A 13816-nucleotide genomic window follows, 5' to 3' on the forward strand; every position below is an offset into this window, starting at 1 on the left:
TAGTAGTAGTAGTAGTAGTAGAAATAGTAGTAGTAGTATTTTTCATCTGGAAAATATTTACGATTTAAATCCGCTATTAGAGTATTGTTGCATAGACGTAGATGTATAAAACTGAACAGAAACATTTTCAATTTAAATAAATTTATTTTGAAATGCGCTTTTCAAAATAAATATTGTTCCAAAGCAGCTTTAGAAATTTAGGGATCCATGAAAACATCATGAAAAGCTTTTCTGTCAGAAATGAAAGATTACAGAATTGTTTTGATCATATCAGATTTTAACCTGGATTTACTGTGATATAATCTCATCCCATTTCACTGCTCTTTTGTTATGCTGAATATTGTAGTGATAATCTCATACAGCACAAAGCATATTGAAGTGCACAGATGGAGATGTATGATGGTAACACATGTTCTCTATTGTTCATCAGTGGTCTGCTGTGTGGGCTTCTACCTGTGGAAAGAGGAGCTGTGTTTGGCCGGACTGACCTTTGCCCTCTTGTTGCCGGGGTCACTGGTGCAGGTGTTGAGTTTCAGGTGGTACAGGGCCGACGGAGACAAACGGACATGCCACAATTTCATCGTACACACACTTCACCTGGGCATCTTCAGAAGGTGTGTGTGTGTGCATCTGTTTAAAGAAATAATTCCTTCAGAAATTACAATTCTGTTTATTTACTTCAGAGGTTTACAAACTTTTTTGTCAGTCGAGTCCTTTAGATGTAAAATATTTATCCCCTGAGAAGTTATTATTCCAATAATTTAATGACACATTTGCATGTTCGCGCCTGATGTTGGTTAATGGTCACATGACATGCAAGTAAACAGATCATGAAAAAATAAAAAATCTGCTGAAAATGCACTCACCTCAGGCCATTCAAGATGTAGATGAGTTTGTTTCTTCATCAGATTTAGAGAAATGTAGCATTACATCACTTGCTCACCAATGGATGTGTTGCAGTGAATGGGTGCCGTCAGAATGTGAGTCCAAACAGCTGATAAAAACATTGGTAGTACCAGGGTATTTTTGGGAGTACCTTGGAGCATCATATAAATACCGTGACACGTGATTTTTATGTATATATGAAGGAAGAATAAAAATCCAATTAAATTTTTTTGTATAAAATATAATTTATATTATAATTTTAATTTATACATTTATATATTTATATTTAATTTGTCGAAGTAGCATTACATCACTTGCTCACCAATGGATGTGTTGCAGTGAATGGGTGCCGTCAGAATGTGAGTCCAAACAGCTGATAAAAACATCACAATAATCCACAAAGCTGTGTGTTTGTAAGAAACAAAATTAATACTAAGATGTTTTTAAACCTTCGCTTCTGGCCAAAATACAAGTCTTTAATCCTTAATGCTTTCTCCAGTTAAAAGGTCATCTTGTCAGAATCAGGAGAGAAATATGCACAGATCAAGCACCGTTTACAAGTGAAAACAGTCCAAAACAGCTCTAAACAAATATATTAGTGGAAATATTTACTGGATGAAGCGTTATTATGGATTAAGGACTCGTATTTTGGCCAGAAGCGACAGTTTAAAGTAAAAAAACATCTTAGTGATGGATTTGTTTCTTAAAAACATGCAGCTTTTCACTTCACAAGACATTAACTGATGAACTGGAGTGGTGTGGATTACTTGTGGATTATTGTGATTTTTTTATCAGCTGTTTGGACTCTCATTCTGACGGCACCCATTCATTGCTAATGCTAAATTTCTCCAAATCTGTTCCTGTGGAGAAACAAACTCATCTACATCTTGGATGGCCTGAGGGTGAGTAAATATTCAGCTGATTATCATTTTTGGGTCAACTATTCTTTTAATTTTCATCAGCTCATGAATCCCCTGCAGTTCCCTCGCAAACTGTGTCTCGTGAGTTTCTTAATTGTAATGTGTGTGTGCTGTGTGTCAGGTTTTGGGATTGCAGTGTGTGTGAATGGACGGCTCAGGGCTCGTCGCAGTCGCATGCGCAGGAGGTGATGCAGCATGCAGACGTGTCTGCTCTGCATCTGCTGGAAGTTTTGCTGATGACTCTACCGCAGACGCTCCTGCAGACGTACGCTCTCACCGTTACTGACTATGGCCTCTCATCTCCAGGTCAGTCTTGAGATAGAAAGCTGTTCGAAAACAGTCATTGTTTATGTAATTCTGTTTGGTGATGCTAAGGGCAACATTTATACTGCAGATAAAAACGTTGCACTCTCCATGTGTGTGTTTTTGCAGTTGCTCTGTGTGACGCCGTGTGTTTGCTGTCGCTGTCCTGGGCGCTGGTGCTCTACAGCCGAGCCTGTTGTTTGATCCGTCCTGGGCATTTGCAGATGCCGCCGGCGGCTCTCCTGTGTCAGCTTCTGTGGAGGATGGGCATGTTAGCCGCCCGCTTCACCAGCCTCGCCCTGTTCACCCGCACCTTCGGCTGCTGGGTCATCGGGGTCCTGGGTGAGTCCGAGCCACATCAGCTCTATAGATGTGCATGCCCAGCTTTTGTTTGTAAATTGCCAATAACATGTGAATCTCATGAAGAAATGACTCATTTTCACTTAAGAGTCAGTAAGATTTTTTTTTAAAAGAAATTAATACTTTTATTCAGCAGTGACGCATTAATTTTTATCAAAAGTGACAGAAAATTTTTGAATAGTTATGTATGATTTCATGTTACAATCAAAAGAAAACAAAATGGCACCAAAAAATTAAAAAATCCCAAAAATAATATCGAAAAGCATACTGAAAAAAATACATAAATATTTTGCACAAATCAAATTGACTCTGTGTTTAGGACTATTTTTTGCATTATTGTTTTTGCACTGTTTGTAATTTTTTTTTTTTAATAAATAATACTTCAATTAAGCAAGGGTGCATTCATTTTAACAAAAAATACCATAAAGACATTTATAATCTTACAAATGATTTCTATTTCAAATAAATGCCCTTCTTTTGAACTTTCTATTCATCAAAGAATTTAAAAAAAAAATGTATCACGGTTTTTAATAATAATAATAATTAATTAATAATTTATGCATTTAGCAGACGCTTAAGCGACTTACAGTGCATTCAGGATATACATTTTTTACCATTATGTGTTCCCTGGGAATTGAACCCACGACCTTTTGCGCTGCTAACGCAATGCTCTACCACTGAGCCACAGGAACAGTAACAAATAGGAACAGTTTTTCACAAAAATATGAAGCAGCACATCTGTTTTCAGCATTGATAATAATAAGACGTTTTTCTTGAGCACCAAGCATTGCCATCACATGAATAAATTACATTTTAAAATCAATTTTTTTTTATTTTGAATTGTAATAATATTTCATATTCATATTTATTGAATATTATTTCAAAACATTTCTTTTTTGCACAAGTATTTTTTGCATTGTGCGATTATTTTATTGACAGTTAAGTGCAATCTCCCCCAAATGTATAGCCTGTGAACAGCTTCTATAGCATAATGTTAGTTGACACACACACTAATATTATGACGTCATCTCTTAGTTTGTATAATACGTCTCTTAATCTTTGTGCGTCTCATTTTCTCCCAGCGTCTCATTGGTTGATGGCTGCGCTGTGGTTGGTCTCGCAGCAGACTGACATATATGTGGGTCAGTGGTCATGGCGCGTGTTTAACTTCATTCTGGGAGGCGTGCATGTGTTTCTGTTTCTCAACGTGAAGGATGGCCCGTCCCGCTTCCGGATGGCGGGATTCTACACGGTACAAACACACACACAATCTCCAGTCCTAATGAGAGCATGAGATATATTTGTAGTATTTGTAGAATATCTGTGCTTACAATATTTTGGTCAGTGTCATTTACGGTTTTTCTGGTCTGTTTACACCATTAAAAACACTTTGTCATACTCTTATATAGCCAATATAACTTTGATTTTTTAAAGAATATGAATATGCACAATGTATATTAGAATATGGATTTAAAGAAATAGTTCATGCAAAATTTGGTGGAGTTATTACTTTAAGCAATAGAGTGAAAGCTGTGTTGTTTCTGTGCTGTGTGTAGGTGATGCTGCTGGAAAATGCTACACTGCTATTGGCTGCATCTGACATCCTGACTGATGCATCATGGGATAGCCTGACCGTCCCTACTGCTGTGCTGTGCAGCTTTCTGCTCGGTGAGAGTTTGTGTGTGAGTGCATGATAGAAAGACAGATCAACATTAGAAAGGTGTCAAATTAAGACACCCATAAAAAAGAGTATATTGTTATGACCATTTTCATTGTTCATTTGCTATTTTTCATTGTTAATTTGCACAGAAATTAAATATGTTTGGGGAAAGACTTTTATTTAATAGAAAACATGGGATGTATTTAACTTGGTAAATCTTTATGTGTGTAAAATAACTACTATGACACAAAAGTAAAAAATGCTATTTTATATTAATAAATTGGTATGATCCTTCAGAAATCATTCTAACGTGCTGATTTGCTGCTCAAAAACATTTCTTGTTATTATGAATGTTTTGCTGCTTAATATTTTTGTGGAAACCGTAATACTTTTTATAAAGTTCAAATAGAAAGTTCAAAGAACTGCATTTATTTGAAATAGAAGTCATAGAATAGTCATTTGTAACATTATAAATATCTTTACTGTCACTTTTGATCAAATTAATGTGTCTTTGTGTTTAAAAAAAAACAAGACATCAAACATTTTTAAATGGTAGAGTTTAAATAAAAATAAATATTTTCTAAAAATAATTGCCCTTTCACTAAATGTATTTTTTGGTATGCAGTTGTTTGGATCTATTCAGCAAGACCTTTGAAACTATATTATTATATTACATAAAAATATTACATAGAAATATTCCTGTCTCTGAAAGATTCACAAAAAGTATGTGGTTTCACTGCAGTAAAATAAATGGATGAAAACATAAGATTATGTAATTAAAATGAGAAAAAAATAATAAATTATAATAATGCTTTATATATATATATATTAAGTTAAATTTATATTGCTAAAAATACAAAATAAATAAATTACACAAACAAATCTTTAAAAAATTCTAACCAAAATGATTAATTTCTAATCAAGTGCAGTTCAAATATGAATGTAGTTGCTATAGATTGATAACTGCCCTCATCTAGTAACATTTGTGTTTGATCTCTTTCAGCTAAATTAAATGAATTGCTCTCTATCTCTCTCAGGTTTGACGTCTCTGATGTTGTACTATCGTTTCCTGCATCCCAAGTCCACTGAAATCTCTCTGGGTTTGCGTCAGCGTGCACACATGGGTCGAGAGTGTCTTCAGCAGGGAGATTCGTCCTTCTCTCTGGGGGACAAAAGTCTTCCTCCGGCCCCTCTTCCAGTCCTCTTCCCATCTTCTCATCCTTCCTTCTCCCTCTCTGGGATCCCCGGCTCTCTTCTGGAGCATCCCGGGAGCTGCGGCGTGAAGCCGGACGGAGAGTGTCGCCACCATCACTGGCTGCTCATCCGCCTTGCTCTGAAAACCGGTGACCCGGCTAAGATCAACGGGGCGTATGGGGCGGGTGGCGTGTCCGGGATACTGGTGGTGGATCGCAAGGGAGAGATCATGGAGGACGGGTGCGTGTCCACTTCGAAAAGCCGGGATGATACGATGGCGCCGCTGTCCGACTGCAGGGAGGAGTTTGAGAGCATGAGTGAAGCCAGAGAGGAAGACGACGCGGATGACAGCCTCGAAATGGAGAGCCCGTTAGAGTCGCCCGCATCCGAGTGCAAGCGGAGCTCGCCGGAGGGAAAGTCTGTTTTTGGGGACAGTCCTGAGCCCTATTATTGCCCCACTGAATCCAGCTCCACTTTATACTTCAGCGCCGACCCACAATCCCCCAGCAGCTCCAGTAACCCGCGTCTGGACCGCGAGACGCCCTTCAGTTTCGGTTCTGGAACCGGGCTGGAAACTCTAGACGAGTTGAGCCCTATTTCCACAGACGGCGGGCTGCACAGGGATCTCGTCCGGGGGCTTCTGGGCCGAGCGGGACCCTGCTACACCTCTGCACCCGGACTGAGCGGGCAAGGGCTTCTTGAGGGTTCTGGGACGCACCTCAGAGGCCACCGCAGGCAAGTGGTTCTGTCTCACAGGGGTCCGGAAGAGGACGGTGGCTTTTAACAGCATATGAACTGCAGCTTTAAGTGGCGTTCACACCGGTTTCCAGCATGAAAGTTGTTGCAATGTGGGCATGTCTTTAACGTCATGCAAATGAGCTTCAATGGCAACTACCAATGAGAGTGAAGATGATCCAGATGAAGCAAGACGGAGAAGCAGTTAATGTCGTTGTGAGCTTTTCACTGTTTTGTGTAATTTGTCTTTGCCCACATTCAGGGATGTAATTTAAAAAGGATTTGTGGAAAACTTTATCAGAAATTGTCAGCATTGAGTTTCATTCATGCAAAAATACTCATTTCATCTTGTTCATGATGTGATGCAATTTCAATACTGCGTCCCTTCCAGAATATGAATTTTTAGTGGTAGGAAAAGTTTGTGGTTGGTTTTTTGGGGTTAGATTTTTTTCTAAAAGAAGTCTCTTCTGCTCACCAAGACTATATTTATTTGATCAAAAATACAGTAAAAACAGTAAAATTGTGAAATATTATTACAATTTTAAATAACTATTTTCTATTTGAATATATTGTGAAATTTAATTTATTTATTTGATCAAAGCTGAATTTTCAGCATCATTACTCCAGTCTTCAGTGTCACATGATCTTCAGAAATCATTCTAATATGCTGACTTGCTGCTCAAGAAACATTTCAGATTATTATCAATGTTGAAAACAGTTTTGCTGCTTCACTTTTTTCATGAAAACTGTGATACACTTTTTTTAAGGATTCTTTGATGAATCGAAAGTTCAAAAGAACAGCATTTATTTGAAATAGAAATCTTCTGTAACATTATTAATGTCTTTACTGTTACTTTTGATCAGTTTAATGGGTTCTTGCTGAAAACAGTATACTTAGTACTTACTCCAAAATCGTACCGACTCCAAACTTTGATATATATATATATATATATATATATATACACACACACACACACACACACACATATATATATATATATATATATAAACACAGATATAACACATATAAATAATAGTTTTACAGCTTGCTTACAACCGCTTATTGACTGTCAGTGTAAACGGGGCATTAATTAATGAAATACAAGCAGCTGAAACTTGAACCCGGATATTATATTTAAGACAATAGAATTGAGTAAAATATTTAAACATACTGTCTGAAGGAACAAAAACTTTTTTTGAATGTTTATTATTCTGTTGTTCTGTTTTTAGTTCTCTCTCTGTTTATGTTCAGAATGGAATACTGCACAGTATTTGTCTACTTTTTAATAAGTATGTGAAATAGTATGAAGTGAGCAACGATAAATAAGTTACAGTATCACATGACCTCATCACATCGCATGTTAAATTAAACAAGCGGCATCTGGTTATCATCTAAAAAATAACAGTGGTTATTTTATAGATCCAGTTATCTGACAAAATGGTTGCCAGTACAAACAAATTAGTCAAAGAGGAGATAAAAAAGTCATGTGTATTTCATGCATATATAAAATTAGCCTACTTTGTACTGTATAATCTACTGCATGCATGGAGTAAGCCATTCTGAACATAACCAATAAAAATCCACATGCTGTTGGTTTGAGCCGAAAGCACAATCTTCCTGTGAGCTGCAGATGTTCAGTGTAAGTCGTATCCTCTCAGACTGTGATGTAAATCACTCTTATGAAGGGCTGTGGTCTGGATTACCAGTCTTTGGCATACAGTGCCTGATACAGACAAAAATAGACACAAAACTCACCTTAGAACATGATCAGACTCTGAATATGTAGATTACCATATAATTAATAAGGGTTTTGTTATGGCAGATGCCATTGGACTGCTCCATATCCTTGCATAAGAATATTTGCTCTCTGATCTTTTCTGCTGGTACTTCAGTCATTTGTATCTTGGATATTTCTCGCTTTGTCTTATCCACAAATCTTTGGTTTTGCCTTTCAAAGGATAGGTCAGGTTTGTATTTTTGTATTTTTCAGGTTTCAAAAATTTACTTTAACCCTACGGTAATATTAATTAATTCCCCTGGTCATTTGGGGTATTTAAAGTGTTACAATTTCACCCTAATTTTAAATGTTTTGTATTTAATTGAAATTAATTAATTAATTTATTTATTTAAATGATTTTTTATTTCATTTAAATTTAAGTTTATATATTAATTCCTTTTTTATTTTATTATTTTTTGTTATGCATTGATTTGTTCATGAATTTATCACATATTTATAAAGCTGATACATGGTTTGAGCTCATCTTTAAAATTCTCAAAAAAAAATAAAAAATAAAGAAATATTTGATGCATTTGCCTTGGACAGGAGCTCAAGGGTCATAGTATGTTTCAGGGGTATTTTAGTGAATATCCACTGGAGTGGTTTTTCACTGTTTGAAGTGCTCACTGTGTGTGTGTTTCCATTGTTTTTCATGAAAGCATTTTGAGAGTGTACTATCTAATAATAGTTATTATTTGCATGCATTATTCTGAAGGATGTCTGTGCTCAAACAGTAGTGCAGGGTTGTGTCCCCTAACAGGTCAATATTTGCAATAATTTCAATGCAAATTCAGCCATAAGATTATAGAGTTTTGCAGATAATGTGAATGAAAGTTTGTTTGGTTTTCCTGGATGTGGATTGTTTGCTCTTCTGGTGAATTCCATTTACTCATTAAATTAATTTCACAGGAATTATTATGAACTTGCTTTAATGTGTCTCTCACATATGTCTCCACTTGTGAAATGTCATCAAGCTCATTTTTATCTCTGCTGTGCACAGGAATAATAGCCATCATAAATAAAATTGCAGGAAATTGCTGAATATACCAAATATATATATATACATACACAGTGGAAACTATGATTAATAGAATGAAGTGTCAGATTAAACAGCAAAAGGAAGGCACTGAACTAAAAATAATCATGAACATTGATTTATGTTACAGTAGGCTATACAGACACGATGTTTTGTGGAATGGTAGTGAAATACGCGTGGATTAACGTAGACACGTCAGGTCTACAATTTAATACCTGGCTATTAAAGGTTTTCATTGTCATTATTCAGTTGTAAACAGTCACACAGTCGTTGATGTGCTGTCACGTAGTACGCGTTACTTTTCTCAGCGCTGGCCAGGATAGACCAATCACAGTCGTTTACGATTATAGATAAAGAAAAAAAATAAAACATTTTACAGCGAGTTGTTGCTGTGAATTTTACAAGATTCAATTTATTAATTAATGTATCATTATTATAATATTGTAATAGTATTAAATTAAATAGCTTTAATTTGTACTTTTGTGAAAATTAAGTTTAGTTTACATGGTATTACACGACTAAATTTACTGTTCAATAAACATAATAAAATTGTAATAATAATTACATAATTATTATGTTTGGAATGCTAAATCATTTATGAAAAAAAAACAAAAGAAATACGATTTCCTACATTTTTCTATTACCTAGCTTCTTACTGCGCATGCGCGCTAAATTTGGTTCGTGGCTAAAGCGCGCATGCGCAGTGCGCTCGCTGAAGTTTGGAGTGATTCGTGGAAGTTTTAGATTTGGAGGAGAAAAAAAAGCACAGCTGAAAATAGCGAACTTGTAAAATGGCTTTTCGCAGGAGAAGCAAGAGTTATCCTTTCTTCAGCCAAGAGTTTCTCATTCAAAATCACGCGGACATTGTGTTTAGTTGGGTGATTCTCATTTTGATTGGACTGATGTTTGAGGTGAGTTCAAAAGTTTTGGATTCTCTTTTTTTTTTTTCTTGTCTGCGTCTCAGCCAGCTGTTTTTCTGTCTCTCTCTTTCTGTCTTCTGACTTTTACATCGAAATTAAACGTGCGGCTTTAAAACAGACCAACAGACTTTACTTTTACATTTGAATGTGTAAAGCCTTTGAAACCATCATCATCATCATCTACTTGGCTGGTTGTAAAAGTAAGTTGAGACACTCCGTTTATGCATTTAATCTACATTAAAAGTATGCATTAAACATCACTCAGGTTGAATTCAATGCATTATAAGAAATCCATATTTCACGACTTTATTTAAAACATTGACACCATCACCTGGGCCCAGAGTATGAAGATACATAAAGTTCGTAATGCATTTAATGTGCAATTTGTTAGATATGAAAACATAAACCAGGTGTTCTGATGGTTTATTAAAATGTTGTGGTGATGTTGCTCAAGTTTCTGCAGAAGTGCCACGTCAAATCTCTCAAGCGCGCTCAGTTTGATTGACATTCCTGAAGAATGCAGTTTCAATCTCTTCTTCTTCTTCTGTTTATTGGCGGTTGGCAGACTAGCTTATTAGTGCATTACCGCCACCATCTGAACTGGAGTGTGGAGCATCGATGCATGTATATGTATCACATATGAATGTATATCATACTAAATAATAATACTAATAGTCATAAATAAATAAACAAATAAATAAACATCATTATATTCTTATATAATTTCCTGTATCTTTAAGATATTTCAACAAAGCAAATCTAATATTCTTATTCCTTTTTAGCTTACTTAATATATCTTCTAGCATCATGCTTCCACCTTCTTCTATTACTTTAGCTTCTAGCATTTGTCGTTCGTTGTTATATGCTCTACAATGCAACAGTACATGCTCTACAGTTTCACAAATCCCACAATGCATGCATAATCCATTCGGATGTTTCTTAATTCTATTTAAATTTCCATTCAATGCAGTATGTCCTATTTTAATTCTTATTATTACTGATTCTTCTCGTCTTCTTAATCCCATGTCGTTGTTACGTATTCCTACTTCCCTTTGAATTCTATATAGATGTCGTCCAGTCTTCTCTTTCTCCCAAAGTTTCTGCCATGCATTTATAAGAGCTTTCCTAATTATTATTTTTGCTTCTGCCTTACTAATTTTTATGTCAATTCCTATCTGATTCAAGTTCAAAGAATTCTTAGCATGCTTATCTGCCTTCTCATTTCCTTCAACTCCAACATGTGCTGGAACCCAAATAAATGAAATAAAAATGCCCTGATTTTTCATTCTATATATATACTGCAGTATCAGTTTAAATCTCTTTCAAAAACCCTTCATATTCAAATGCATCGTGATCTGTCGCTTACAAATCAGTGATCTAAAGCAGAAAATGTGCATTTGAGGTTTCTAGATAAACAGTCTTCTCAGGTTTGTCGTATTAGGCTGTTGAATGCTTGCAAACGTTCAGAGAAACTGAATGAGACGAGTTTATTTCATGCATCTCTTCTGTCATGCAAGCATCATATCTGTGTTCAGACGGGGGTTTTCCCTTCACATCTGCTGTTTCACACACCTGCTGCTCTCAACATCTGTGTGTTTCATTCAAATGCCTCTGTGTTCATGACTTTAAGAAACAAATCCGTTGATTTGTTTTGCAATTTTTCATGGATCAAACTGCTAAAATGCATCATATATGAAATGTCAGTACTGGTCTTCTGCACAATGTGTGCATGTCAATCCTCTGATCAGTATTTATACAGTGTTCATGAACACACCACTTCCACTAGATTTATTATAAGAAGCTATTATTTTGGCAAAATTGTATTAGTCAAATGTCCAACAATATAGCAGACAGCAACAGACTTTGTTTTTCCATACAAGATCCAATTTTGAGAAATATTTTATATAAACAAATACATTTTATTAGGATGTAGTAAATAAAGAGTAAGTACCAAATGCAAAGTATAACAAGTTGCAATAAATTATTAAATTATTTTTAGTGCTGTCAAACGATTAATCGCAACCAATATAAAAGTTTTTGTTTACATAATATAAGTGTGCATACTGTGTATATTTACTATGTATATATAAATACACACACATGCATGTATATATTTTTTAAAATATTCACATGTTTACATGCATATATCTATATTCATGTAATTCATATTATTTATAAATATATTTAATATATAAACAAAATTTTTTATTATTATTATTATTATTATTATTATTATTATTATTATTATATTTCCCCCTGTTAGTTGCATATTATTTTTTAGTATCATTCAGTATTTTTTTTATTAAAACTATAATAGTTATTAAATGATTATAGTAGTATTACGTTTATTTTAAATTCGTTTTTCTTTCTAATTTTAATTTTAATTTAAAAATGTTATTAATTCAATTGTTTTTTTTTATCAGGTCTAATTAGTTTTTATTAATTTCTGTTTTAGTTATTCAAACCAAACAAAACTGAGAAATGTTCCCTTGGCAACTAACTAAATACTTACAAAATATTTCAGTTAACATTTACTTTATTTGAAGTGAAATATACATTTATGGTTTAAGTTAACCTGGTTTGTTGTCATTTTATTCCTGTAAGTCTTTGTATTGGATTGTCATCTTCCTATTAAATAAAACCTTAATAAAATACACATTCAGGAGGTCTCAACAATGTTTTTAAATGTTTGAGAAATAAAGAATACTTTCTTTAATTCTAGCTGTAACTGTATGAAAGCACATGAGAGTTTATTATAGATCATGTGATCCGTGTGTGTGTCTTTGGGTCAAGGGTCACATCTGTGTTTTTTACTCATCATTGTGCAGGAAAGCTGAATTTTATCTAGTGAACATCAGTTTATCTCTTCTCTTTCAGACAACAGCGAAAACAGCCATTTTATTCATCCAGCCTCAGTATAACATCAGCACCATGAGCGCAGGTTTGACACACACTCATTCATGACAGTCTCTCAGATCTGCTGCGGTCTGATGCATCAGTGACATGAGCTAATGCGCGTGCGTGTGTGTGTGTGTGTGTTTCAGATGGAGAGGTGACTCTGTATCATTACGGATGGAAAGACTGTGCCACTGTCCTCTTCTACCTTTGTATCACCATCATTCTTCACGCTGTGGTGCAGGAGTATGTGCTAGATGTAAGTGCTGCAATGCTTTTTGGGTAATGTAGTTTTAACGTAATTAGTGCATTTTTTGCAAGCAACAGCTGAAGTTCTTTAACTCTTTCCCCGCCAGCGTTTTTGAAAAAAGTTGCCAGCCACCTCCAGCGTTTTCACTAAAATTTCATGGCCCCCAGAATATTTTGTTGTATGAATATCTGAACATGCAATACATCAAAATAAAGATCAGACAAAGATGCAGTAGATGGCTTCCATCAGTACTCCCAAAGCTTGCACAGGCGTTTACAACTTTCTGGATTGACATATAACTCTGTAACATTAGGCAGTTTTCATTTATATGCGGTAGTGTTGATGATCGCATAATTTTTCATATGCATATGCTTGCATATGTATGGAAGCCCGTTTCCGCCACTGAATAAAAAAATAAAAAAGGTAATTGCGACTTTTTATCTCATAATTCTGACTTTTTTCCTCATAATTGCGTGATACAAACTTGCAATTCTGACTTTTTTTTTTTCTCAGAATTGTGTGATATAAACTCGCAATTGCGAGTTATAAAGTCAGAATTGTGAGATATTAAAATATTCACATGTTTACATGCATATATCTATATTCATGTAATTCATATTATTTATAAATATATTTAATATATAAACAAAATTTTTCTTAAATATATACATGCATGTGTGTGTATTTTTATATATATATATATACTTAATAAATATACACAGCACACACACACACATATATTATATAAACAAAAACGTTTATTTTGAATGTGATTAATCTCGATTAATCATTTGACCGCACTAATTATTTTATAATGCATTGGACTTTTATTTCAATATTATTATTATTATTATTATTATTATTATTATTATTATTATTA

At 34.6% G+C, this 13816-nt stretch overlaps 2 protein-coding genes across 2 annotated transcripts in view; both read left to right on the plus strand.

Moving 5' to 3' along the window:
* Window positions 1–6449, plus strand: part of xkr5a (XK related 5a) — a 7065-nt gene extending 616 nt beyond the window's left edge. The window contains exons 2-7 of the mRNA XM_016529455.1: window positions 431–614; window positions 1927–2111; window positions 2238–2450; window positions 3551–3720; window positions 4025–4136; window positions 5166–6449. Coding sequence (XP_016384941.1) covers window positions 431–614; window positions 1927–2111; window positions 2238–2450; window positions 3551–3720; window positions 4025–4136; window positions 5166–6106 — 1805 coding nt within the window. The 3' untranslated portion in view covers window positions 6107–6449. The remainder of the gene's footprint in view (window positions 1–430; window positions 615–1926; window positions 2112–2237; window positions 2451–3550; window positions 3721–4024; window positions 4137–5165) is intronic.
* A 3099-nt stretch (window positions 6450–9548) lies between these two features.
* LOC107721446 (translocating chain-associated membrane protein 2-like) overlaps window positions 9549–13816 on the plus strand; it is a 9844-nt gene continuing 5576 nt past the window's right edge. Inside the window, exons 1-3 of the mRNA XM_016529456.1 lie at window positions 9549–9782; window positions 12669–12732; window positions 12836–12945. Coding sequence (XP_016384942.1) covers window positions 9663–9782; window positions 12669–12732; window positions 12836–12945 — 294 coding nt within the window. The 5' untranslated portion in view covers window positions 9549–9662. The remainder of the gene's footprint in view (window positions 9783–12668; window positions 12733–12835; window positions 12946–13816) is intronic.

This window comes from Sinocyclocheilus rhinocerous, unplaced genomic scaffold (assembly GCF_001515625.1).
Source record: "Sinocyclocheilus rhinocerous isolate Xijiao unplaced genomic scaffold, SAMN03320098_v1.1 scaffold454, whole genome shotgun sequence".
NCBI lineage: Eukaryota > Metazoa > Chordata > Actinopteri > Cypriniformes > Cyprinidae > Sinocyclocheilus > Sinocyclocheilus rhinocerous.